General features: G+C 45.8%; 1 protein-coding gene across 1 annotated transcript in view; it reads right to left on the minus strand.

Moving 5' to 3' along the window:
* The window catches only part of Dnah6 (dynein axonemal heavy chain 6), a 200,961-nt gene that overhangs the window by 49,994 nt on the left and 123,720 nt on the right, over nt 1–27,247 (minus strand). The window contains exons 47-59 of the mRNA XM_055596419.1: nt 25,375–25,515; nt 23,249–23,491; nt 21,553–21,720; nt 20,218–20,453; nt 18,442–18,703; nt 16,914–17,037; nt 15,609–15,805; nt 13,928–14,131; nt 13,149–13,274; nt 10,228–10,392; nt 9,255–9,322; nt 6,453–6,633; nt 5,427–5,606 (exon numbers count right to left, since the gene is read on the minus strand). Coding sequence (XP_055452394.1) covers nt 5,427–5,606; nt 6,453–6,633; nt 9,255–9,322; nt 10,228–10,392; nt 13,149–13,274; nt 13,928–14,131; nt 15,609–15,805; nt 16,914–17,037; nt 18,442–18,703; nt 20,218–20,453; nt 21,553–21,720; nt 23,249–23,491; nt 25,375–25,515 — 2,295 coding nt within the window. The remainder of the gene's footprint in view (nt 1–5,426; nt 5,607–6,452; nt 6,634–9,254; nt 9,323–10,227; nt 10,393–13,148; nt 13,275–13,927; nt 14,132–15,608; nt 15,806–16,913; nt 17,038–18,441; nt 18,704–20,217; nt 20,454–21,552; nt 21,721–23,248; nt 23,492–25,374; nt 25,516–27,247) is intronic.

Raw genomic sequence — 27,247 nt, forward strand, 5'->3', positions numbered from 1 at the left:
CCTCAGTCCCGGACTTCCTGAGACAGGTTCTAACTAACATAGCCCAGGCTGTCCCTGGACCCACTGGGTAGCACCAGCTGCCCTTCAGCTCAAAATTCTTCTGTCTTGCCTTTCCTCAGTGCTATGATTACAGTGTGCTCCACTGTGCCTAGCAGTAATGGGAGTTATTATTATTAATTTTTGGTTGGGGGGGTTTAACTCCAGGTCTCCCAAATGCTAGATAAGTACTCTACCACTGAGCCATGTGCCCCATACAATGGGCTTTCTTTTTAAAGCCTGGGAAGTTGCTGAGATGGGTCAGTGCTCAGAGAAATGTAGTATCTTTGGTGCCAAAAAAAAAAAAAAAAAAAAAAAAAAAACCAACCAACCAAACAAACAAAAACAAACAAACCCAACCAAACCAAACAAACAAAAAAATTAAATTACAAAGTGCGCTAAAGAGTTTTAGTGTGAAATGATTTATGGCTGGTTTTGGTAGATGTGGTGATTTGAATGAAAAGGGCCCAGAGGCTCATATACTTGAATGCTTGGTCCCCAATTGGTGGGACTGTTTGAGAAGGATTAAGCTGTAGAGTGGTTTCGATAGCCCTCACTGGAAGAAGTGCAAGGTTGAGAAAGCCCGCCCATTTTCCCAGTTAGTTCTCTCTGCCTGTGCTTCACATGAGATGGAAGCTCTCAGCCACTTCTCCAGTGCTGCATCTGACTGCCTAGGCCAGGATGCTCATGGACTCTCTCTCTGAAACTGCAAGGCACCATTAAATTCTTTCTTTTATAAGTTGCCTTGGCCATGAACAATTTCCTCTTTTGGGCTGTTGTCTGCAAATACATTTTGGGTTCTTGACTTTTCTTTCAAAGCATAAACCCTTCGGATTTGACAATTTCTTGTATCTCTTTTTTTCCCCCCTCAGCTGAGGCATTTCACATCTTCACATTCCTTTCTCTTTTAAGATTTATTTTTATTTGTTTTATTTATGCGTATCTCTTTCTTTCTCTCTGTATATATCCTATAAGTGTATGGGTGCCCACAGAAGTCAGAAGATGTCAGACGATATGGAGCTGGAGTTACAGGTGTTTGTAAACTGCCTGTTGTGGGTGCTGGGAACTGAACTTGGATCCTCCGGAAGAGCAGCAAGTGCGCTTAACCACTGAGCCATCTCTCCAGCCCCATATTTGTATGTGTGTATATGTATGTATGTATTTTTATTTTATCTATGCCTGCATGTATACATGTACACCACAAGCATGCCTGCTGCCTGTGGAGGCCAGGAGTGGACACTTGGAAGTGGAGTTATGGACAGTTGTAAGATGCCACGTGGATGCCAGAGCAGCAAGTGCTCCTAACCACTGAACCACCTCTCCAACCCTCGCATAGTTATTTCTTGAAGGAGCTATTAAGCCTTTGAAAAACATGAATTGCCAAACAGCAGGGGTGTCGGGAGCCGCGACTCCAGCAGCGGCTTTGATATTTAAATCTCGGTGGAGAGATGGCTTTTAGCAGGCCTTTACTAATGGCAGAGAACTTGCAAGTCCATCTCCTTTTGTTTGTGACAGCAGGTGGGATAGCTTGTGAGAGTCACACCTCTTCCTCAAGCTCCTTGTGCAAATTAACCTATTGTTCTGAGATGTTTTTCTGGCTAAAAGTAACTCCTCTCAAATAAAGAGGTCAGAAGGCTGGCGACAGAGTTGGAGGCAGAGACTTGAGGTTTGCTGCTGGCACTGCTTGCTGCAGCAGCCTGCCTTTTGCCATGGCTGTCGAGTCTGGACCTTTAAAAAGTTTCCTGTGTGCTGTGTGTTTATTTTATTAATATTAATCCTCACTCCCAACTCAAGAACTGTTCAACTCTGCTGGCTGGCTCCGGCACAGGGGTAAGAAGGTATTATCCGAGTCAGTTAGGTGGTATTAAAAGAGCTAACAATCCTTATTTTGCTTGGCTTTATAGCTGCTAACAAAGAAAGTGGACCTGAGATGGGAGCGCACAGATCCGTGCTGTGGGAATGGAGGGTGACCCTGGAGCACGCAGCTTCTACAGGCTGCTAAGGCAGGCGCACTGCAGAAAGAGAGCCCAGGTCCTCAAAACAACAAAACAAAGAAGGACAGCTCTCACTTGTTTCCATTCTTCAGTTTTCTCTACCGAGGACATGTGAGTTCCCAGTGGGGGAGCCTTCTTTCCTGCAGTTCCAGTTGCTGTGGGGCCCTGACCATAGCGACAAAGCCATTAAGATGGATCTAGCTCATTTGTGTCGTAGCATTTGTCCAGGCATTTCCGTTTTCGTGGGAACTATCTGACTGCTCTGGATGAACAGAAACAGTCTCCAAAGAGACTCCTGTAGTGCTGCATAGTGCTGCACAATGAGGTCAGAGGGGTGGAGAGCTTCCGCACGGCCTTCTGGGAAGTCGTTCTGCGGCTGGAGAGAGGCACCTCCTGCCAGAGGCAAGGTGGGCTAAGTGCCCACAAGGCATATCAGGTGAGAGGAATGACTGCCGGGACTGTTGGCTATCCTGCCCATCTGCAACCTGGGTGGTACCCTCTTTCCTCAAACCTGGACTATCCTGAGCAAGTTGCTAGACTTCAGTGTGAGTGGTGTGCCACTAAGGGCCGGGCCCAGAACTCTACCTGGGTTCTCTGTACCATTGCTTCAGGGAGATGGCTTCTTGGTACCCACCTCACTTTCTTGTAGGAAGATAGCCACAGCCTCAGAGTGGCCACTGACTGTGAGCACAGCTGGATGCTGTGTGATCCTATGTGTATGGGGCAGGCCAACCACTAACTGAAACAACAGTGTGAGACTTCCCCATCTTACCGCATGTTCCTCATGAGTACCATAAACCAGGAAGCTTGGATAATGTTAATTCCATTTGAAGAAAATAAAAACGTGTTTCAAAAGAGGAAGGAATTATAAACAAAATATGCTGGGTTTTTTTTCTACTGAAGAATTAAATGAAACAAAACTCTGTTAAGGAAAAAAAAATATTGCAAAGAAGCTGCTTGGAAAAAAACTTAAATTTGTGCAGGGTCAGCACTTCTTGGAAACAAAGTATGTGCTCAAGGTTGCACTTCCTGTTCCAGATTGCATTCTGCTTCTAAACTGTGACACTTTAAATTATCCAGCTGAGTGAGAACATGAGCACTTGGGTGAAGCACAGGACCTCTTGAGTTAGGAATTAGAACCCAGTGGGGCTCCGGCCAGGTGTGCTTGGCCGGTTGACTGGGCACAGCTATGCACGCCCTTTGCTTTGCTGAAATACTTTAGATTGTGTGCTTATTTTCTCAAGACACCAGACACACTTCTTAGAATGTGCAATAATCCATCTGTGTGAGTAAGTCCTCACAGCTGTGGCTGGCCTTGCTGGAGAAGGTAGCATTGTGGCTGGAAGTCAGGGCACTCTCTCCCAAGGAATCAGGCATATCTCCACTTCTCTACTGAGAGTGACATGAGGAGGAGGAGGAGGAGGAGGAGGAGGAGGAGGAGGAGGAGGAGGAGGCCTTTGTCTTAATGTCATGGGTATGAACATGGAGGATAAGAAAAGTGGCAGTGAGCTAAATTGCTCTGTGTAGAAGAGGGGACAATATATGCTGTGGGAGTTGGTAGAGGATGCAGGAGAAAACAGAGAGAGGTGGACGGAGAATACTAGGTAGGGTGACCAAGTCTAAGACATAACCTGAAGACTGTAAATGACAAAACTGTACTCTTCTATTGAATTCTTGCAAAACTGCTCTGGCCTATAACAACAAAAGATGTGGGAGCATGAATGTGCTAAGGTGCTATGAATTCCATGTTATATACTTTAAATATGCATAATAATATTTCTTTTTCCTTCTCCCCTCCAAGTTTTTGTACATATATAGATTGTATATTGTGCAAATTCCCTCAATACTTTTAAAATTATTAGCTAAAATTTTTTTCCAGTCTTCTATTAGTTTTTAGATAAAAGACACAACACAGACATGACAGGAGGAGCAGGGAGATGGAGATTGGGCTAGTGCCGTCTTCAGTGAGCCCACCAGAGCTTGCTGAAGCTCCAGGACTCAGAATGTGCTCTTGGTAGGTACTGAGCTCCAGAGATGGTGAGGCAGCGAGTCTTCAGGAGAGCGCAGCAGAGAGTCAGGTGTGAACTCGAGGCAGGAGAACCTAGATAAGCAGGGTGATCACTGCCCCCTAGCGAGGCGCCTTGCCTGGCCTCAGTGGAAGAGGATGTACTCAGTCCTCATGAGATTTGAAGTGCTGGGGTGGATGGATACTGGGTGGGCTCCCCTTTTCTGAGAAGGGGAGGGGGTGGGAGAAATTGGATGAGGGGGGATGGGACCAGGAGAGGAGGGAGGGAGCTGAAGTCAGGATATAAAGTAAATAAATAAATAAACTTAATAAAACAATAAAATAAAAATAATTAAAAAGAAAACAGGAATGTCTCATAGTGGGCCAGTGAAACAGAAAAGGAGCAAAGGAAAGAGAGACTTCTGAGTCATAGCCATGGGGAAGAGAGCACAGCCTGGTGTAGGAGACATTCTGGGGAGGGATGGGGCAGACGCAGGAACCAGCTCTGCTGAGGCTGCCGCCACGCTCCCAAACCTGTTGCAGAGCAGAAAGAGCCAGCACAGAGCACGAAGAAATTCGACCCCATTTCCATGTGTGTGTATGCCTGTGTTGGGGGATACGGTGTGTGAGATGTCTAGGCATGTGTGCGTACGCATGTGTGTGCATACGTGCACACATGAGAACATGAACATGGGCCCGGGGTTGGTGTAGGCAATCCTCGTCACTCTTCCACCTTACTTAAGTCAGGGTCTCTCAATAAAACCCAGCGCTGGGCTCACTGGTACGGCTAATGTTGTTAAACCGAGTGCTCTGGAGCGCCCCCGTCTCTGCCTTCTCAGGCTGGGATTACAGGCAGGCAGCCCCCTCCCCCCCATTTGCTCTAGTCTTTTCATTCTTGAGCAGAAAGCACTCTAATCGTTGCTCCATCTCCCTAACCCCTAAAGCAGTGGGTCGCCACCCTTATGTCGGGGTGACCTCCGACCGTAAGATTTTTGTTACTACTACATAACTGCAATTTTACTGTCGTTACGGATTGCTATGTAGATATCTGATAGGTGACCCCTGTGAAAGGGTCGGTCTACTCCCATAGGGGTAGTGACCACCGGTTGAGAACCACTTCCCTCAAGAGATTCTTAGAGCGAAAGGCAGACCTGAGGGAAAGCAAGCAAGCCGGCTAGCTGAGGACGCGGAGAGGAAGGAGCCTTGCGGAGCTCAGCCTCCTCTCCCCCTACGTACCGAGCGCTGGGCCCCTTAGGCAGTGTGGTTGACGGGACCGCTCTTGAGCTCTGCACCTGCACCCCACGTCCTGGAGAATTTCACCCCCAAACTTGTCAAAGGCGTGGAACAGCCCAAGAGGGTTTGCGGGGAAGCCCCAACAACAGGCCAGTTACCTGTTTAAAATACTTGAGCGAGTACTGATACATGGGGTCGATTTCCGAGAGGCTGGCGATGACGAAGTACATCACGGAGCCCTGTGTGGCCACGGGGCGGTACTTCTCTCGAGCCACATTGATCATCACCTCCGTGGCCTCGGCTTCCTTCAGCCTGGCTTTAACAGCGCCAGAAGTGATCTAAATAAACACACAGCAAGTTCTTAGGGGTCTGCCTCTGAAAAATAGTGAGGATTCAGGAGCGCAGCCAGTCCAGTCTGGGAAAGAACTACGGATTTGAGTGAGTCCCTCATTAATGCCACTAAGGGGGCATTAAGGTAAAAAGTGCAGTGAAGGAAGAAGGACCCAGTGCCCTTCTTCCGACTGAGCGACGCTGGCTCCTTGCGATTAGGAAGCCGGGAAGGACAGTGGACAGCTTGCGGAGCCGTGAGGAGGCCTGGGATGGAGTTCAGGAGTAGAGTGCTCCGAGCGCGGAGACCAAGCCCATGAACACTCTGGGTAGGTGCTCGCTCAACCACTGGGCCACATCCTTAGGCCGGTACGGGATTTCTAACAGCAACCAAACATAAAGACTGTGACGTGGGGGCTCCTGTCTAGGCGAAGGCTCAAAGGTAGCTTGTTCTCTTAGTAAAGCACTCCGCCTCTACAGAGAATCACTATGGGCTGTGCTCCTTGGACACACTTCTGAACCATGCTTTAAACTTAGGAGCTAATCACTCCAGGTCTCCTGGCAGCCGCAGGTTTCTGTCGACGCCGGCCGGCCGTGACCACCATCTAGCGCCTCGCTGAGTGCTGGGATTACAGGCGTGTGCCACTGCGCCTGGCTTTAACTATGATTTTTGAGGCGGCCCACATTTCTTATATTGAGACCGGTTTCCTTACAGAACCCGTGCTACTCTGAAATTTTACTCTAGTCCAGGTTAGCGTTCAATTTTTGATCCTCTTGCTCTAGCCTTCTGCCCTACGCCTCCACTGTCGTGGATTGGTTAACAGGCTCTCTGTAAACGCTAAGACTGTGCCACTTGCCTTTGAGTCCTGAAGTGTATCAATGAGTTCTTCGTTATCCAGAATATTCCCTTCAGATGCAAAGAGCAGTTTCAGGATTTTGTCCTCGATGGATTTCAGCTGGTTTTTATCACTATTGATCCTCACAATGAGCTTATTTCTTTGCTCCTCCAACTCAGGTTTTTCAAGTCGCACCACATCGCTAGAATCAAGGTCGAAAGAGCTAGATTACAGCTTGGTCAGTTTCCCTAAGTCACCACTGTTTCCTTCCCTGTGTGTGACTGTTTCCCCCCTGAGTACTCTGTACCTGGCATTGTGAGTGCTGTGCAGCTGAATCCAAAAGCACAGTAAACGCTCGTTCTCTGGGTTGGCATGATGGCTCTTCAGAGAACTGCCAATCATTTATCTACTTTCATATGTACTTATTTATTTGGAGTGTCTGTGTGCATGTGTGTTTGTGCATGTCTGTGTGTGAGTGTGTGTATGTCTATGCGCGTGTGTATGTTGTGTGTGTGTGTGTGTGTGTGTGTGTATATGCACGTGTGTGTTTGTGCAGACGGAGGCCAGATGATGACCTCTGGTGGCATTCCTCAGCAATGCTACCCAACTTATTTTGCGACTGGCCTGGAGCTCACCCATCAGGCAAGGCTGGCTGACTGAAGAGCCCAGGCACCTGCCTACGGTAGATCTCCCAGCCCTGGGACTACAAGCCTGGGCCACCAAACACGGCTTTTTGTGTGAGTTCTGGCAATTGAACTGAGGTCCCAGGGGCCCCAGAGATGGCTCAGCGGGTAAAGGTGCTTAGAACCAGGGCTGATGACCTGAACTCAACTCCTGGGACCCACACAGGGAAAAGAGACTACTAACTCTGACAGGCAGGTCTCTGACTTCTGCACATGCTCTGCGGCTCGGGGATAGACACGCCCCACGGAATAATATACACGTGTGAAAGCTGAACTCCCTATGCTTGCCCATCAAGCGCTTTATGGACAGAGTGCCTCCTCAGCCCTGAATGTCAGTTCTGATTCTCCATCTTATATGTCAGAGGCTGTTCTCCACCATGTTCTCACAGCATCTGCACTTTTGGAGGGAACCAGTTTACACTCTAGTCATTCAGTTTCATTCACTAATGCTCCTCTATGCCAACCTTCAAGCAGGAAGCTGAACATTCTAGACAGGAGTAAAAAAAATATGGACATGAGAGAGTATGAAACCTTACCACCTCAAAGTAGCAATTCTTTTGTACAACTAATACATGAGTTTTGTCTAACAACAAAGCAAAAGATGAGCAGATACAAACTCTATCTTGTCAGCTCCATTTCCAGTCAGCTCCATTTCTACATCTAATGCCCTCCATAGAGGTAACCACAGTCTGAGGCTCCTTTTCCATATCTAATGCCTTCTTTAGAGGTAGCCATGGGTTGGGAGGCATTCTTCTGAAATACTTCCTCTGGGTGGGCCACTGTGGTGGCTCAGCAGTTACAGGTGACTGCTGCTGAGCCTGGAGATGTGAGTTCAGTCCCTGAGACCCATGTGGTAGAGGGAGAGCACCAGCCCCTGTGGTGGTCCTCCGAGGCATAGTGTCCGGGTGCGCACAACACATGCACACACAGTAAATGAAGTGTAATGAAATAGTGAAGCACTGCACATAAGAATAGAAATACATAACGCAATGCCCATAAACTATAATAACAAGATCTTTAGATGTATGTTTGCATGTGCACAGACATGGACTAAGTTCCATGTTACATTGCTAAAATAATACTGCAGATAGTATTTACACCTTGATATCACATTTAACAAAACCTTGTATTTAGCTGTGAATTTGATAAAGCCTGATATGATATATTTTTTTTTGAGATTTATTTTATTATTTGTTTTTCTTTGTAAACACTTCTAAACTAGAAGATGGCTAGAAAGATGGCTCAGAGGTTGAAATTGCATACTATTTATAGTGGAACTTTTTAGATCTACCAGCTCTTAAAAATGTGGAGATTTATATTAATATTTATAAAAGTTTAGGCACTAATGCTAGGCAAACTCTCAGCTTGATCGTGAATTAACCCAACTAGTCCTGGCCTACATCCTGACTGATTGGCCAGGCCTTCACCTCTCCTTCTGTGTCACCCTGGCGAGTCCCCACATCTGCTTTTCTTCCCAGAGACTCTCTTTCAGTCTAGAAATCCAGCCTTTCCTTTCCTGCCTAGCTATTGGCCATAGCTCTTTATTAAAACCAATCAGAGAGTGAGGGAGGGAGAGTGCTTATAAAATATGAGGCAGGTGATGAGCTACAAGAAGAATAATACCAGGGGTGGAGAGATGGCTCAGTAGTTAAGAACCCTGAGTGGTCTTCCAGAGGACCTGGGCTCAATTCCCAGCACCCACAAGCAGCTTACAACTGTCTGTAACTCCAAGATCTGACATCCTTACATAGACATATATGCAGGCAAAACGCCAATGTACATTTAAAAAAAAAGAATGACAATACCAAAATCTGGCCAGTACTCAGCTCTCTGCCACCACAGCAATTAACAATTGATTGATGTACAATATACAGAATGCGCAAAAATGTCACCTCAACAACTACTCTTGGAGAAGACCTGAGTTTTGTTTCCAGCACCCTCAGTGGGTGGCTTATAACATCCTTTAACTCCAGTTCCAAGGGATCTGATGCCCTCTTCTGGCCTCTGAAGGCATCTGCACTCAAATGCAGATACACAAACAAACATGTAAACAGAGGACTAAATATAAAAAGTAAATCTCAAAACATTAGGAAACCTATGGCCAACCCCGAGCTTCCCAAACATACTCTCTTGTAGTTACCTTAGCAACTGATCCTCCAAACCTGACTTAGTTACAGTGAAATTGATGATGGTGACTTTAATGCATACCTGAAAAAGGAGCAGGAAGAACATGAATGCCCAAGTTCAGGCTGGTATAACAAAGTGTGTTTTTGTTTTTTTATAAGAATAGGATTCCGTGTTATCCAGGAAGACGCATCTCTAGTCTGCTTATGCACATATCTACCCCCACACACCAAACATAGCATGGCTCTCAAAATTCAAACATGATTTTTCTCTGTTAGTAGGAGTGTTAATCTTGCTCCTTCCCTTTTCCCCTCAACGCAGGATCCTACATGATAGTTTAAGGACTGATGAGCCAGAAAAGGGTTAGCAGCCACATTTTTAGAATCAACACCTTGAGTTTGAATTCCAGCTGCACCGTTCGGTGCTTTCATGATGTTGGGCAAACCTGCTTGTCTCTGTCAAGCTTTAGTTTCGGATAGTTATTAAAGAATTCATAGGGTATATATAGTGATTTGCACATAATGGCTTTGTTAAAAAGAAGCTTTATTTGTAAAAAGATGAGCTTTACTTCTTTCATTTTATCGTAACATTTTTATGGGAAACTATTACCATACTATCATAATAGTCAGACTTCTCTTGAATAAGTCAATGGCAAGGAGAAGGAAAAGGATAATACCTTCTGCCGTGTGTAACAACAGTTACTGGAACTCTGGCCAATAATTCTCTTAATCCGCCCAATTACTAGAGTTTCCTAATAAGTGACAATTTTATTTGGGAGTATATGGGTATTTGAACAGTGCCGTGAGATAGGCCACTGCTTTGGGGACTGACTTGCTTGTGTCCTCTGAAAGGAAGAAGGGTGTAGAGGGGGAAAAGGGAGAACAGGAGAGTTGCCAGCTGTCCCTGTAGGCGGGAACCCACCGAGCTTTGGAGACTCATCACACACAGTCTAGCTCGGTGAAAAGTTCCAACTAGCAGCTCATACACACCTCAGGCAGGTAGTGGGGATTCGGCATTTTCGTTGTCATATAAAACCTGAAATTCCGGTCATAATCGATGTCTGAGTCTCCAAGGCGGATGAGTAGTCTTCCGCCACTGATGAAAATTTGCTTTAAGAGAATGGGTTCCAGAGCTGGATCCAACACTTCTTTGAGCTTAAAAATGGAAACAAACCATGCAAGGTTTAAAAATGGATGCCATCAACATCCATAAGGGCCTCAGAATTTATTTTGAATAAATACTTTTCCCCATGATCATGTGTTTCCTAATGTGATCATGTGTTTCCTTAACTCTAGCAGTACTGGTTTTGTTATTATTTTATCACATAAGTGAACAATAGCACACAAAGGCAATTCACTTATTTAGGATAGTCTCACATGCTGCTCGTTCCCATGAGAAATGAGCTAAGAGAGGAAAGCTAAGATGGGGAATGACTGCGGGGTGACCCACTCCTCGGCTGTCTGCCAACAAGGAGGTCTATGTGGTGAAACGTCTTTCTAAAAATACCTCTTGATCTCAAAAAGACTGAACTTTTGCTAGATCTTGTAACCAAGCTAATAATCTGCCTTGAGGTCATTTAAGACTGTATACTTAATTGGCGAGCTCCTGGTTCGGTGGGACGCCCTGTTTGGAAAAACAAGGTGTAGACTGATAGAGGAAGATGTCCGAGGTCGACTTCTGGCCTCCAAGTGCATGCACAACGTATGAACTGCCTCCTCCCTGGCCTCCACACAAAATGCTGAGATAGACAAGATTGGTTTCACGCTCATAAGCGGGTAGTAACAAAGTCTGGAAGAACCACTGTAGCAAACACAGAGAGGCTCTAAGGGTGAGCACGACGGTGATGACCTCAAGCCCTGGAGAGGAGGGAAGGCCCGGCTGGAGCATCCTGGCAAGGTGGGACTCCAGGGTGTGCTCTGCTGTAGATAAAAGGCTCTCTTACACAGGGGCACAACACTACTGAAGGAATTTTGTCCTCTGCTATGAAAAAGGAAAAGTCCCTGGGGCCTCTCATGTCTGAAAGTAAACGCAGGGTTGAGAGCACAGCTCTAACCTAACGTAGTTAACTGTGCCAAAGCCTTCCAGAGACGTCCCTCTATCACATGACATCAGGGTTCAAGGCAGGGTCTGGGATTCATTCTAGAACCTTCTCTGCATTCACCAAAGCATGGCTGCTTTGAGGCCCTGGTGCTCTATGTGGCTCAAATGGGGAGTATTGTAATTCATTTTCTCTTTTCTAAGCAGGCAAGAATGTTAAGATAGTTCAGCTTCTCAACGCCTCACTTTTTCCATTGGAAGAATGGGATAATATTAGTAGCTTTATGGTAAGGTTGAAGTAAAGGTTAATGAGTTAGAATACTGAGAACAAAATTGTGACTGTTTGGTTTCCACAAATGTTTGGGATGCCATCATGTTGATTGTTGGTCCTTGTTACTGTGAAAGGGATGCAGCCAGGTTACCCCTGATCAGTGTCATTTCTGAGCATCCTTTGGGCTGAACCAGAGATACTTGTACCTGGGATTGAAGTGGTCACAGCTCATGCTTTTATTTATTCCTTTTTCCGTTATAAAAAATGGAATGGCAAATTAAGGAGGCCAAGTACAGTTACTAGGCAACCCCCTTGGTTCCTGAGTCTCCTTGCCCAGGAGATGTTCTTGCTGAGTTGAGCTGAGGGAGAAATCACAGCTTAAATCTCCCCCTCTCTATGCTCTGTGCTGGTTAGTTTTTATTGTTAATTTGAGAAAACCTGGAGTCATCTGAGAAGAGGGAGCCTCAGTTGAGGAACTGTCTGCGTCAGAGTGGCCTGTCAGCATGTCTGTGACATTGCCTTGACTGATTGATGATGGAGGGCCCAGCCATCCCCCAGGCAGGTAACTCTGGGCTGTGTTAACAAAACCCAGAATGAGTCGATGAAGGACCCAACAAGCAGCATTCTTGTTGCTACCCAACCTTTCTCAGTGATGGACTGGGCCTTGGAAGTGGAAGTCACACAAATCATTTTGTCCCCAAGTTGCTTTGTCTTATCCCAGCCAGAGGATGAAAGCAGATCAGGACCATGTCCCTGCTCTTGCTGGTTGTCTCTGTATCCTGCTTATTCTTTCAAAGCTTTGCCTGCTTTTCTTTTTTTGTGTACTGTCTTTGTTCCCAATGAGTCTGTGGCTTTTGAGGACGGGGACTCTGTCGTATTGTGTGTTCTCAAATGTTTGTGGAATGAATGAACTAATTAGTCTTGGAGCGACAAATGTCATAGTAGAACATCTTAATTCAATGAGCCACCCTCTAGGGGCTGGGAATGTAGCTGAGTTGCTAGGGTATTGGCCAAGCATGCCAAAAGCCCCAAGTTCCAGCCCTGGCACTGTAGAAACCAGCTTTGGTGGCACGTATCTGTAATCCTAGAATTCAGGAGGTAGAGGCAGGTTAATCAAAAATTCAAGGTAAATTTTGGCTACATCGTAAGTTTGAGATGAGCCTGTATACATAAGCTTGTCTCAAAAAAATTTCACTTTTATTAGTTGTCAGTTTAATCTGACCTTATGCCTAAGTAAAAGTAACGATTACTCTACCAAGTGGTTTGTGTTTCATCATTAGTGTGTTACGTGTATGTAGACAGGGGCTCCTGCTGTCCTTACTGCTTTGAAATTTTTATCCTTTAAGGCCCACAGGAAGGCCTGGGAATGAGCAGCATTATAAATAGAGGCTCTTAGCTACAAAATAGTGGGGTGAAAAATCCCTTCAACCAACAGATTCCAACTCATCTGAGAAGGTACTGCTGAGTAGCAACTGCTTTGACCAATTTGAAAATGGACTTGACTGGCATCCTTCACGTGTGTGGATGTGGTCTATTGGCCTGTGCAGCATTCCAGACATCTGACAGTTAGGAACTAACTGAGAAGGCAAATAAAAATCGAACCTCTTCCAGCAAGACAGGTAAACCCAGTCGGATGGAGTTTTCCAGTGTCCGTAAGAAATTGCTGTCTGTAAGCTTAATGATCTTTAACCCACTCTTGCTTTCCTTGTTTCTTATCCAGCGGTTGGCCTGTGTGAGAGAGCGGAGAAGGCAAAATGTCGGGAAAGTGGAAGTTTCTAGAATAAAGTTTAGAGCTGTTGTTCAGTCTAGAAATAAATTGGAGATATAAAAAACACAACTCCAAAAACAAAACAAATAAAAAAATTCTCCTCCCCAATTAAAAACACCTGCTAAGTCTAATGTTTGAGATTTCTCCTTTTGTTCAACTAAAACAAAAGAAGGAAAAGGACAGCCAGGCTTGATTTCTATGACTCCTCGGGGGCTTCCTGTCCTGATCGCCACCTTGCGTTAGGAAGTCACACAGCAGGAGTCTGTAAATTGAAGGCAGGCTTGCCCCCAATTCCATCTATCTTGACTTCCCCTGGATTCCTCAGACTTTTTACAGAGAAAGGTGGCATGATTGTGAATTTCTGCCAATGTATGTGCTCCCCAATAGAAACAGAAAAGCAATGGCCAACCTTCTAAACAAACCAGTCAAAAGGAAGAACAAGGGCTCTTACAGAGGCCTGTTTTTCACAACCCTGAACGTTTCTGTAAGACGAGGGACTCCTAGTCAAAGGCGTCTCAACTCCCTAAGTCTAGGTTTTTCAATCATGTGACAATCCTCTCTTATATGCTCCATTCAGCAGAGGGCCACGCTATTGAAAGTGTTTGTTACACACCTGATCTTGGGGATCAATCATCAAAGGCCACCTTCTCCCCTGAGTAACCAAAATGCCATTTTCAGTTGATGTCAAGTCTCTGGGCAGGCCGTCTGTGTTCCACTGCCGAATTTCGTAAGGATCTCCGAGAATGTTAATAAGGCTGAAGGAGGGGTCGATTGGGATGTCCAGGACTAGGCAGTAGTTGATCCAGCACTCTATAAGCTGTATAAAGAGGGACAATATATGATGGGGTGCAGCAGGAGGCCAGTGGCTGGGAGAGCTGTGACCTGCTGGTCTCCCCAGGGGACCTGGAACACAAAAGTGACCTAAAAACCAAGCAGTCTAATGCCAGAGCCATGTCATGACTCCAAGTATGCTATCCCCCCCACCCCCCCGTGGACTTCACTTTTCTCATGTGGTTGTGAGCACTGCCGCACAATACACAACTGTATTCCCCTCCTCCCAACAAAGGGTATTCACACTGAATCAGAGGACCCTTAACACCTGCCGAGTCTGGGCGACTCCTAGACCAAACTCCACTGCTCGTGAAGGTGAACATTGCTTTTTCATTGCCTTTCAAGTGTGTCTTTTTGTTATTATTATTAATTCAATTTACATCTCAGTCACAGGCCCCTGTCTCCTCTCCTCCCAGTCCTACCCTCCCTCTAACATCCCCTTCCCCTATTCCTCAGAACAGGGGAGACCCCCTGCCCAGATACTCCAGCTCATCTATTCACATGGGGCTGAGTTTGTCCTCCTCCCCTGTGGCCTGGTAGGAAAGTCCCACCAGGGAAACGTGATAAATAAGAGACATCCCCCACTCCCCTAACTAGTGTGCCCACATGAAGCCTAAGATGGCCATCGGGCTTATCTTCTTGGGGTCTGTGCGTTGTAGTATGTCTATCCTGTACTATGTGACTAAAATCCGCTTATACATGAGAAGGTGAACAGTTTTAGAAAGTTATTTCATAAAAAAAATGACTGTGCAATCTGATAATTTAGTTCTTAGGAAAGCGTATGTAGACAGAATATTTATCTTCTGATATGTGTATGTATCTATATGTATGTCTATATATATTTTTCAAGTGCTTACTGCTTGGGAACATGGGAACTATTGGGAACATGGGTATTCCAAATACCCACATCAGATGGCTCATCACTGCCTATAATTCTGAATACACACACACACACACACACACACACACACACACACACACACTCCTCATCCAGTGTCTTGTTTCTTTCCATCTCCTCCCTCAAGTGCTCTGTGCTTGTCTTGTCTCTCTTTCTCTCTTTTTTTTTGTTTTGTCTCTTCACAACACCAAATCCTTCTGACTTTAGGTGCCATTTCTGACATAAAAGTAGGGACCTCACTGTTTCCCTCCTGCCCCCAGGTTTCTGTGTTGAGTGATGGATAGTTACAGTGTAGAAGAAGGAAAGGGAGACATTTATATGCTATTGGAAGCTCAGGTGTATGCTGTTACCAGCTAATGGGAGAAGTGAAGGGTTTTCTCTGTCTCTGTCCCTCTGTTCCTCCATCTCTTTATCTCTATCTCTGTCTCTCTCTGTATACACATACTTCTGCCCTGGTGAATTGCCATGGTGGAGAACTTCCATCTAAACGTAGGGAAATGGATCCTCCATACCCGCGCCAGTTCCGCCTGCTTTCAGCCACTCTCCTCATGGCAGTCTTACTCACCATCTGCCTATAATGGGCCGTGAAAGCCCCGTAATAAGCCACGCAGGCTGCTGCTATAAACACGTTTCCAACGATGTTCTCTATCTCCTCCTGGAATTTCTCGATGCTTTCTTCCCAGCGAACCTGCTCGTCTCCTAGTGCAGCTGTCAGCTTTCCAGCACGCACCAGGCGCGCTTTGGTTAGGGCCATGTTCTTTGCTGGGCAGTTTGGAGAACAGTGGGGATGTTAGTCAATAGCTTCTGAACTATTGAAAGTTGATTGACTTGCTCTGGTTTTCCATGGAACTAGTGTTATGGGGCTAGTGATGTCAATTCATCTTTACGAAGCTCACACTAATTCCTCATCTGTCTACATTTCAGAGCCAAGTCTAGCCTCTTCCATGCCAAGGACTTCCTGCACTGTTGGTATAATGTTCTTTTAAAATGTATACATCTTACCCTTGTTCATTCAGATGCTGATTTCTACCCCCCACTCTCTGGTTTCAATCCGGATATTGCATTGGGATACTCCTTCTAAGCATCCTGTCTCAACTTGGTATAAACTTCCAAATAAAGCAACTAGACACAATGTTGAGCTGGGAGGAGCCAAAGGACAGGAAAGAGGGGAGGAGCTAGAGGGCAGGAAAGGAGTGGGAGGAGAAAGGGTGAGGAGAGCTCGGAGAGGGAGCTAGAGGAGCGATCTTGCAACTATGTGGAGAGACAGACTGGACCTAAGATATCACTAAAAGCAAGTACAATGTGGGAAATCTAAATGTTAGGAGACTATGAGGGCTTGGAGGTTTAGGATGGAGTGACTATTGCCCAGCATTGTGTTCTAAGTTAACTAAATAAACCCAGTCTCTGTGTGGTGATTTGGTTATACAGCTGTTTAGGTTTAACAGCAGCTTTACCGGAAGATATATCAATAGTAAATATCAATCACCACCTACAACACTGCGTGCTCCTTCCTCTGGGTGAAGTACATCCAATATGTTAGATTAAAGCTGCGATCTGGGAGCTGGAAAGATGGCTAAGCAGGTGAGAGTGCTGACTGCTCCTGCAAAGGACTTGAGTGTGGTTCCCAATGCCCATGTAAAGGTATCTCACAATTGCCTGTAACTCTGGCTTTGGTGCATACGATGCCCTCTTCTGGCGGCTGCAGGTACTGCACGCATGTGCTTATACCCCCCCCCACAGAGAAACACACACATAGACATAATTAATAATAAAATAAGGTCTTTAAAAAAAGCTATGCTCTGACTCTAAAAATTCTTTTTCTTTTGGAAATCAGGCCTTTTCTGCCCAAAACAAGGCATGAGTCTCTTACCCAGACTCTCTTTCTCATTCACGCCGTTGTCGTACTCATCTTGCAATGCCTTTATTTGATCCTCCACTTTTCTCAGCAATGCTTGCTTTTCTCTCAGGGTAGCCATTGTAATGTCAAGTTCGGCCTAACAAAAGCAAGCAAGCAAGTGGGTCCTACAAAGATCGATTTGCCTATGTGTAACATTGATTTAAAATGTGTTCTTTTTATCATGCCGCCAAAGACTTCTATCTTGCGTGGGCTAGGGCTGTGGCTTGGATGGTGGGATACTTGTGTAGCATTTGTGAAGCCCTAGGTTTGATCCCTAGTGCTGCATAAAACAATGCAGCCATGGTGGTGCACACTGTAATCCCAACAGCTGCGAGGTAGAGGCAAGAGGGTCAGACATCTAATATCATTCTTGGCTACATAGCAAGTTTAAGGTCTGCATAGGCTACATGAACTCCTGGCCTCTCCATAAAGTAGAACATAAGATCAGAAGAAAACAAAGAAAGAAAGAACAAGAGCAAAGGCCAACAGAACAAATCTTGATGAGAAGCAAGAAACGGATGTAGGAGTTACCACAATGGATTATGACTTTGAATTATAAAACAAATTAAATATTCACATGTGATCGAGATTAATATTTCATAACTAGTTCTCTGTATCAAAAGTCTACCAACTAAGGGCCGTGGCCCACAACTAGGATGTTGCTTATTTTAGAAAATGTTTTATCGGTATGTATGAGTTTCATATCATGGGCTTCATTGTGACATTTTCATACATGCATATAATGTACTCTTGTTCACCTCTCATTACCCTCTGTCCTGTGGCCCTCCCGCTCTCCCCAGCTCCCCTCCTCTTTCCAGCTAGTCTCCCTTCCACCTTTATGCCTTTTGTTTTCAACAACCTAATGAGTTTCATTAGGGTGCTTGTAGGAACATGGGCACCCTGCCCGTGAGAAGGTGCTTCTCCCAGCGACGGCGAATAGCTGCTTGTTTCTGCACAGGCTGTGAACTAGATTAGGACTTTTTCTTTCTCCTCCTCCCTCCACAACCCACTTCTCGCTTCTCTTTCTTCACTGTTTTGAGGACTTATTTCAGAGCCCTGGCTGGTTCTGTGGGATGGTCACAGAGCTGGATGAGTATCTGCTGTCTGGGTGCATCTAGAAAAGCATCTTCCCTGCTCGACACCCATAGCTTCAGCAGCCTGTTCCACTCTTTGTTCTTGAGAAGACTGAAGAGCTCATGTCTGATGATGGTTCAGCGGTTCTGACACCCGGGATGACACCAGCAGGTGTAGGAATGCCGACCGTCAAGACACAAGAGACTATCAGGAACTGCACAAGATCACAGATGTCTCCCCCCCATACTAAGGACACGAATCTACTCAAGATTATCTTTCTTATGCTATGAAAGGCTGACTTTAAAGACAATTTCTGGGGGAAAAATCTCTGCCTGCTATTATTGAAAATAAGCTACTGTTCAGGACTATAATCACTCCTACCTTGCTCAGAGGAGGTTCTGTAAAGTGTCGCTGTATGGTAACGTACCTGGGCAGCACGGAGTTTCTGTCTCTTCGGCTCGACTTCCTTGACCACCCGGGAGTACAGATCCATGGCTCTCACCCACATGCACATGGATTTACAGGCCTTGGACACCTTCTCCACCTTCTCAGGCACGAAGTCAGGGTTGTTGATGTACTTCTGAAGCTTTGCCAGGATCTGAGGCTTTATGTTTTCCTTGTCATACTCCAGAAGCCTTCTCAGGAAGTTAGAGTCACCGAGAAGTTGCTTTGCTGTTGGCCAGTCAGGCCTGAAGGACAGATTGCAGGGACTTAACAGCTTTGCTATTAGGCAATGGGCTAACAGCAGGAGGGACTCCTGTGAGAACACTAGACGATTACCACGGTGGGCAGGTGGCCAGTCCTAACCTTAGCACTGTGATTCTGCTAATGGCCCAACTAACTCATGGGGAGAGAGCTAACTGGATGTTTAATCTCTACAACCTAGATTCAGCAGAGAATGAAGTACAAAATAAGAGGGATTCAGGAATGTTCGTCATTCTAGAAACAGCAGTTTTTCATTTTTCTATTTTTTTGAGACATGGTTTCTCTGTGTAGCCTTGGCTGTCCTGGAATTCACTTTGTAGACCAGGCTTGTGTCTCAGACTCACAGAGATCTACCTGCTTCTGCCTCCCAAGTGCTGGGATTAAAAGCATGTGCTACCACCACCGGTCTAGAAACAGTAGTTTAAAAAAAAAGGATTTATTTTCTTTTTTATTTTTAATGATGTGTTTGTGTCTATATGTGGGGATGTACATATGTGAGTGTAATGGCTGTGAAGGCCAAAAAGAAACATCAGATGCCCCGAAGCTGGGGCCACAGGTGGGTGTGAGCCAGCTGGTGCGGATGCTGGGAATTGACTGGGGTCCTTTGTAAGAGCAGTGGGTGTTCTTAACTGCTGAGCCGTCTCTCCAGCCCCGAGACTAGAGTTTTTATTTTAAAAATACCACCGTGCTTATATTTTCTCCTTTGCCTCAACTTTGACCTTTTAATTCTCTTGCTAGGATGTCTTAAGAACTGTCTTCTAATCAGGCTTTGCATCTCTTGGTCAAATAAACACGTTCTTTTGAGATTCTGCCATGTTGGTATTTTGAAGATATTTTGCCGATGTTAAAAAAATGCCCAGTGGTTCTTAGGCCCCCTTTGCTTATGTTTATCTGTGTTTTGCATAAGTGACATGTCTGACGATCATGTCAGCCTAATGACTGGAGATGCCTGGTGGTACTGGGGTGTTTCAGACTCTGCTCAGCTCTACACAGAAAGATCATTATATATGTACTGATATGTGGGCACATACATACATGTAGATGTGTTTATGTGTGTATGAAATTTTTAAAAGGATTATATTGTTGAAGAAAATTTGAAAACTAAATGTTATAAAGAGAAAATTGATTTGGCATAATAGACATATGACCTTTCACGATGAAATCACTGCCCGTCGGCCCAGATCCCCCTCATTCCATGAAAATCATAATGTTCCAAGCTCTTCCCATGGTCTCACTTTCCAACTGAGCATCTTCTCCTTCAAAAAGCCCTGCTTATATCTCTACCCCTAACTACCTGAATCCTTTAGACAATAGTTTTATATCTTCCACAATCTATCTTAAAATAGACATTGACTAAAACACTTGGTGAATAAGTTTGTTGAGTAACCAATCAAACCAAAGAGGTGGTTAGAGAATAGAATAAATAAACATATGAGAAGATATGAAAACGGAGAAAATAGATTGAAGAAAGATCTCCTGGATGCTATGAATGACTCACTTGGCATTTAGGAGGATGGAGATGGCCTCCATCACAGTCATGACCATGTCAGGGGGCTTTGTGAAGACTCTGATCTCGGATATGTCTGCTTTATCTAGGGAATCCAGCGCTTTGTTGGCAGCATCAAGGGCAGGGAGAGCTTCCTCCAGGTCCCTCTGGGCATCATCAGCTATGGCTTGGGTCTCTTCAGCTTTCACTTTTGCTACTGCTTCATCTTCTTGTACAACAGTACGGACCTGACCACAGAATCAAAGGTGCGTAAGAGGCCAAACTAAGGCTGAGCAACCTTAGGAAGAAAAGTCTGAAATCTGAAACATTTAGAGCGTCAAACACTGCCACAAATCCCACGCTTGACCTCGAGTGGACAGTGACGGTTGAGAGCAGGCAGCTAAGAGCGATTGTACCAAGGTACTGTAAGATGTTTATAAAGTGTGTAAATCAAATGGGCTTAGACTTGAGTCTCCTGTTGTGTATCTCACATGTGTGCAGGCATTTCAAAAATCACACTTTTTGTGCTAAGCATTTCAGATAAGAGACATCTGACTTGTGTCTGAAGAGGCAGGATAAGGACCTGTTTTTGCTCTTTGTGTTAGACCAGTGGTGAGGGGAAGTTAGCTTCCTTCACGCTTCGTCTCTCTCGTGTCTTGTGACAAAATTGACAAGTAGTTCAACTTCAGATACAGATTTTCCCATGACTCTTTCAGCTCTAGTCACTGAGGGGTACCAAGTCAGTGGTGGAGAACCACCCCATTTGGTCAAGCGATACTGTTTACAACTTATTACTTAATTTCTAGAAAAATAGCATCACCAGTTCTGGTACTTATTTTAATGACACACATAACAAAATGATTGGATCACTTACCGTGAATTAATCTTGATGGTCAACTTGACAGAATTTCCAGTCACCTTGGAAACACAATTCTGGGAGTGTCTGTAGGCTTGTTTCCAAAAAAGTTGAACTGATCAGGGAAGACCCACCCTGGCTGTGGGTGGCACCATCCTTTGTCGTGTGTGTGTGTGTGTGTGTGTGTGTGTGTGTGTTAGACTGAATAAAAAGGAGAAAGCACACTGAACCCCAGTGTTCACCTGTCTCTGCTTCTCGCTTGTGAATATACTGTCACCAACTGGCTCACACTCCTCAAGCCCAGATCCCCAGATGATGGAGTGACTATACCCCTCAGACTGTGAGCACAAACAACCCCTTTTCCCCTTAAACTGCTTCCTGCCAGATGTTTGGTCAGAGCAATGAGGAAAACAAGGTGCTTATTGTGTGCTGTTCCTGAGGCTCCAGCTGATGCCTTCCTCCCCCTCTGGCCATTCCCATCCCACTCTTACCTGATCAGCATTTTCTTGATCCACCACTAATTTTTCCATCAGGGCTTCAACGGCTTGTGATTTCTCTAGTAGCACAGGTTCTAAAGCCGAAAGCTCTAATTTCATTTTATCTACCAATACATTTGTTTCTAGTAGCTTGCTGAGACCATTCTTCACACGATCTCGGGCCTAAATGACATCAAAAACTTCACAAGTTTCACAAGCTGTAGATTTCTGTCATTCACTATTTATACATTAAATTTTATACCTACAGAACCATCATGCCACTCTAACCTTCCAGTTGTGAACCCACTGCAAGTAGGAAAACCTTTACAGGTAACACAACACTAGGAACTGGCCTCCTCAGGGACCCGTGTTTGAGTCTGATCTCTGGCTACAGCTGTGGGATGTCCCTAACCATTTGGCTCATTGAGGGAAGGGACCAAAATCTGTTAGTTTCATTCTTCACGGTAGTATATTAAAAGTGAGGGACAAGCTTAGGCAGGGATCCCCGGAGGAGCTTGTTTGCCTGGCGTGTGCCCAGGGCCGTGAGAGCAGGCTAGTCAGAGCCCTGGGCACAGAGCTCTGGCTGTCTTATCTGAACCCCACTTCCCAGGGGTGAAAGCCCTCATCTGGGGCCTCAAAGGTGGTATCCAGTACCAGGGACTCCACTGGAAGGAAGAGGAGGCACTGCTTGGAAGCTACACAAAGACGATCATTTCATATGGGTAGAATTCAAAGGTGACTGCTGGGCTAGTTATAAGTGATGCCTTTTACAAGGCTAAGACACCCCCCCCAAGTGTTTTAAATACACAAGTAGCAAAGGCTTCCACTTGTGCTGCCTCTACTACATTGGAATTTTGGATCATATCAATGGCTCTGTTTCTGGGCACTTTGTCTAAAGTTTAAGTACTTCATGGACACAGTGCCTTATGTGTTTGTTTTATTTTTTCTTTTACAGAACCTTATTTAAATTTCACAACAATCCAGGTAGAATCTGTAAGTATTTCTAAAGTTTATTCTCTAAATTAAGGGAAAAAAAAAACCTGCGCTAACTTTTATTCTCATATATTCCAGGTTAGCCTCAAGCTCACTAGCTCAGCATGGCAATTGAACTTCTGGTCCTCATGTTCCATAGCTCAAGTGCTCGCATTGTAGACATGGGTATTGTGCCCAGTTTAGGGTTATCCTGTATTCAAGCTTACAGACCTTTTATAACAGGCTCAAGATTGTGGTGGAGGACTCAGAGTTTAGTGACATGGAGGTTATGTGACTGTAAAGTCTTTGGTCTTGGTGCTGACAATCAGCACATGCAAGAGCATTCAACACTCAGCTCTATTGTTCATCACAAAGCTACAAAATCTCAGCAGAAAGCTCCTCCATGCTCAGCCCTGCAGAGACGGTAAGAGCTCTGCTCCACTTCGGTGCTGTTGTGCTGCCTTTATTCTACTGAGCCAACAACACATACCAGTGAAAGAAGGAAAGAATAAACATTCAGGAAGGGAGTGGCCCTTGCTCTGAAACAACAAGACCTTTCTTTGGTGCCATTACAGGTCGTGAAGAATATGGCTTGGTCTGAAGATGGCTCTTTAGATAGATAGAGGCGTAGCTCCGTAGAGCAATGGCTTAGTAACTGGGGCAGAGATCTTATCCACCCTCCAAAGGCTTGCCTTTAAGCCGAAAGAGAGACTGATGTTATGGACAAGACTAAACGTACTGAGACTAACTGCTTCCTTTTCTCAGTGAGCATGGTCAGGTACAGGTTGATGAGCTCCAGGTAGGAGGTGGGCGTGGTGTAATAGCGCCTGCGCAGCTCACTATAGTAGCGGTCTGCCATCTGGGAGACACTCAGGTGCACGTTCACACACATGAGGGAAAGCTTCTCTTTCAGCTCTTCATTTCCCGTGTCGACAGCTGAGAAAAACGTCTTTGACACAGACAGAAGCGCTTCTTTGGGCCACTGTAAATAAAGAGGCAATCTGAAAAAAAAATTCTGTTGGTCATTTTTATAACACATTGTTCAACCATTAAGAGATGGTATTTGGAGCTGGAGAGATGGCTCAGTGGTTAAGAGCGCCGAATGCTCTTTCAGAGGGCTCGGGATCAATTCCCGGCACCCACGTGGCTGCTCACAGCTCTCGGCACCTCCATTTCCAGGGGATCAGCACCTTCACATGTGCAGACATGCGGACAAGACATCAATGTGCATAAAAGCAATAAATTATTTTAAAAATGGTACGGGTCTGGGGTTCTTGTCCAGCCTTCCTTTCACCTAGCTAATTCCTACCGCTGCCTTTGGGGCTTCATCAACCGGACCTTCTTACCACATGACCGGGTTTGCCCTTCTGACCAGTGTGCTCCCAGAACAGTGTCAAGCACACGGAAGTTGCTGATAAGCGCTGGTTGAATAGAAGGAATGGCGGGTTATCTTTGGAACTGCACGCACAGAATTACGCGAGTTACAAGGATCTCTACACGTCACTGTGGTGCAGCTGTGAGGTCGGGTCCGTCAGTGTCATAACCGGCCCACGTAGGCCTCAACTCCTCCCCTGACCCTTGGTCAGACGCAACCCTGAGCTGCCCGTGTGCTGCTGCTGGGCAGCTGAGTACAGTGGAGGGGAAGCCCTGCCCTCCCTCATGTTTCCCCGACGGTGGCTCAGTTTTTGAGCCAGGATCCCTCAGTCTGTGGCCCAGGCTGAAGGAGAAGCCATCCTCCTGTTTCCCGACTCCCTCGTTCTGGGACTGCGAGCAGCAGACTTGGTTTGCTTCGCCTTCAGGTCCTGACCACCGTCCCCACGCGCATCCTAGACAAGATCCTGCCTTTCCTAATACATCAGTTTTGTAGCCTAGACTTCTGTTTCCCCTGTATGGGACTTTCAGGGGATGGTTTTGCTTGTTACATAAATTAACAGCAACAGCAAACAGAAGCAAATAAAATTTCAGTGAGCTCTTCCCCTATCCTACCTGCACTGGTGCCCCTCACTCTTGCCCTCCTGTCACCCAGGACACAGCTTTTCAGTGACAACCTCACCCTATGTGTCACTATTACTCAGTGGCATCAGTTGCACGAGGCTTAATGCTGGTCCATTTTCATCAACACACAGAGTTTAAAAGCGCTGGTCAAAAGTCCTTCCTGGGCCAGCAAGACAGATCAGCAGGTAAAGGCAGTGGCTGTCCAGCCTGACAACCTGAATTTGACCACCTGGGGGAAGCAGAGAACTGACAAGATGACATCGGACCTCCACGCAAGTGTTGTGGCATGCACCCTGCCCCTAAATAAATAATGTAATAAAAATTAAAGCTGGGACTTTCTTGGCCTCCCCACATCCCTCAAGCCTTTACTCGTGTCTTTCCAAGAAAACTTCCTGCAATTGTTGCTTGCACTCACTGACTCTGATTCTCCCTTGTGCTGACATTTATTTACTTTTATTTTATGTGTATTGGTGTTTTGCCTGCATGTATGTCTGTGCGCCACATGTGTGCAGTGCCCTTGGAGGCCAGAAGAGGTAGATAGACCTTCTGGAATTTGTATTACAGACAACTTTTAGCAACCATGTGGGTGCTGGGAATAGGACCTGGGTCTCTCAGGCTCTGCCTCTTTGCTTTGCAGTTGTCTTTCTGACCATGGACATAAGTAGCTGTTGCTGGGCTCACAATGACTTCAGAGTCAGTGGCCCCCTCCCTTTACAAACCGTGTTTTCTCTTTGTTCTGTGACCATCGCCATCATCCTGTCTGAGTTAAGTTCAGAACTAACACAAGCATCATGAGCTGAGCTTAGTGCGGTAGCTTCCCCAAACAAGCACATCTGTCTTCTCAAAGAGGTGTCGTGGGGTGCCACCAACCTGGACAAACCAGTCAATGGTGCAGCAGTTCACCAGGGATGGAAACATCCGGCATCGGGACCGGAAGGCCTCGCCGACCGGGCTCATGCAGAGAACAATGTGCAGCTTCTGTCGTACTCTGCTGATGAAATACTGGAACACCTGGCAACAAAGATCGATTTTCAATGTAAAATAAGGAGGAAGCAGCAAGGAAAACAAGTGAGGGTGCTATCACCAAATAAAATTAGCATGGGTAAATGAATTGCCAACATTGACTCGCAGTGTGGTTGACAAAAAAGAAAAAAATCTAGACTTGGGGCCAGGGGTGGGGCAGGTGGGGCCTGTGAGGGGTTAGCTTGGCCACATTGCTCGATGTGAGAAGACCCATCTTAATTCTGGATAGGACTGTCTCCTAGGCAGGGGACTCTGGGCTTTGTAAAGTGGAAAAGGAGTGGGGCTGGAAATGTAGTGAGACCTTGCGTCAATCAGTAAAGAATGGAGTATTGGAGTTCAGTGATGGACAGCTCATCCACCGCATGCGAGACCCTGGGTTCAATGCTTGGTAGCCCGAGAAAGAAAAAGACATTTTCCAGTCTCCGCTGCAACCTGAGAATTGTATATGACTTTGAATAAAGTGGAGAGAGACATTCCTAGGTTTGGTTTTCTGACAGAGCAGTGAGGAGGGAGGGACAGGGTCCTGGCATTTCTTTCTGAAGCTGTACAGTCTGAAGGAAGTGGCACGGCCCTGGAGACATTAATTTTTAAGTATTACTCCTATTTCAGGTGCTTCTGGCCATGGAGGAGGACACACTGCTTTGTGGCCGGCAGCTGGTAACAGGATGCAATGACTGGCTATCTATGGGCTCCCAGGTTAAATAGAAGTGGCACAGTAGAGGCTTAGCTCCCATGGCTGTTAACTCCCACAGAGTATGTAATGGTTAGTTTCTGTTATCAACTTGACATAACTTAGAACAATATGGAAGAGAGCCTCCATGTCAGGCTGGGCTGTGGGAGTGTTTGTGGGAGATTGTCTTGACTGTTTATTGATGTAGGAAGACCCAGCCCATTGTGGGAGGCACCATTTCATGGACCAGCCACTAAACTGTATGTGAGAGAAGCGCTGCTTCAAGGTCTGGCCTTGACTTCCCTGCCACCAGGGTCTGTAACGTGGAATTTTAAGCCAAATAAATCCTTTTCTCTCCAAAGCTGCTTCTAGTCAGATTATTTCCACAGGACAGGAATGGACCGAGGGCAGTGTGCATTGCATATTCATTTCATTTCGGGAGGTCAGGCCGCTTCTCTTTTTTAGCCTCCTCAGGTTCTGTACCTCCCCAACGAATCCCCTTTGGCTTAAGGTAGCTGCAGTAGACTTGCTAACTATGCTCATCATCTCGACCCAGGACAGTTCTCACAGGGGACACAGCAACTATCCAGGAATAATAGCACCAAAGTGGAAGAAGGTGCAGAGAGAAGGGAAGGGACTGGGCTGTCTGAAATCACGGTGCCAGAGAAATGGAGGTGGGTAGCAGCTATACTGTTCCAGAGGGAGAAAACGCATTTGTTTTCACTATGCAGGAAACAAAAAGAGCCTTAGGCTTGTGCCTGCAGTGTCCCACAGGCTAGACACTGCAGGTATATATAACAAGCACAGGCTCAAAGGAGGGAGCTGGCTCAGACTGTAACCTCTGTGGGGCAGTGGGACTTCTGGCTTGTGTTCCATGGACGTTTCTGGAAGTATGGTGAACTAACACTTGAAACACAGAAAATAAAGCACATAGAGTTACAAAGAACATCATATAAAAAATCTACCCGGGGATTCCTGATAGGTGAACTGTGGGCTGTTGAACAGAAGGCTAAGGCAGTCTTTGCTTAGAAAGCAGTGTAATTATTCTGA

The sequence above is a fragment of the Psammomys obesus genome, unplaced genomic scaffold (genome assembly GCF_907164565.1).
Source record: "Psammomys obesus unplaced genomic scaffold, mPsaObe1.curated_primary_1811, whole genome shotgun sequence".
NCBI classification, from domain to species: Eukaryota; Metazoa; Chordata; class Mammalia; order Rodentia; family Muridae; genus Psammomys; species Psammomys obesus.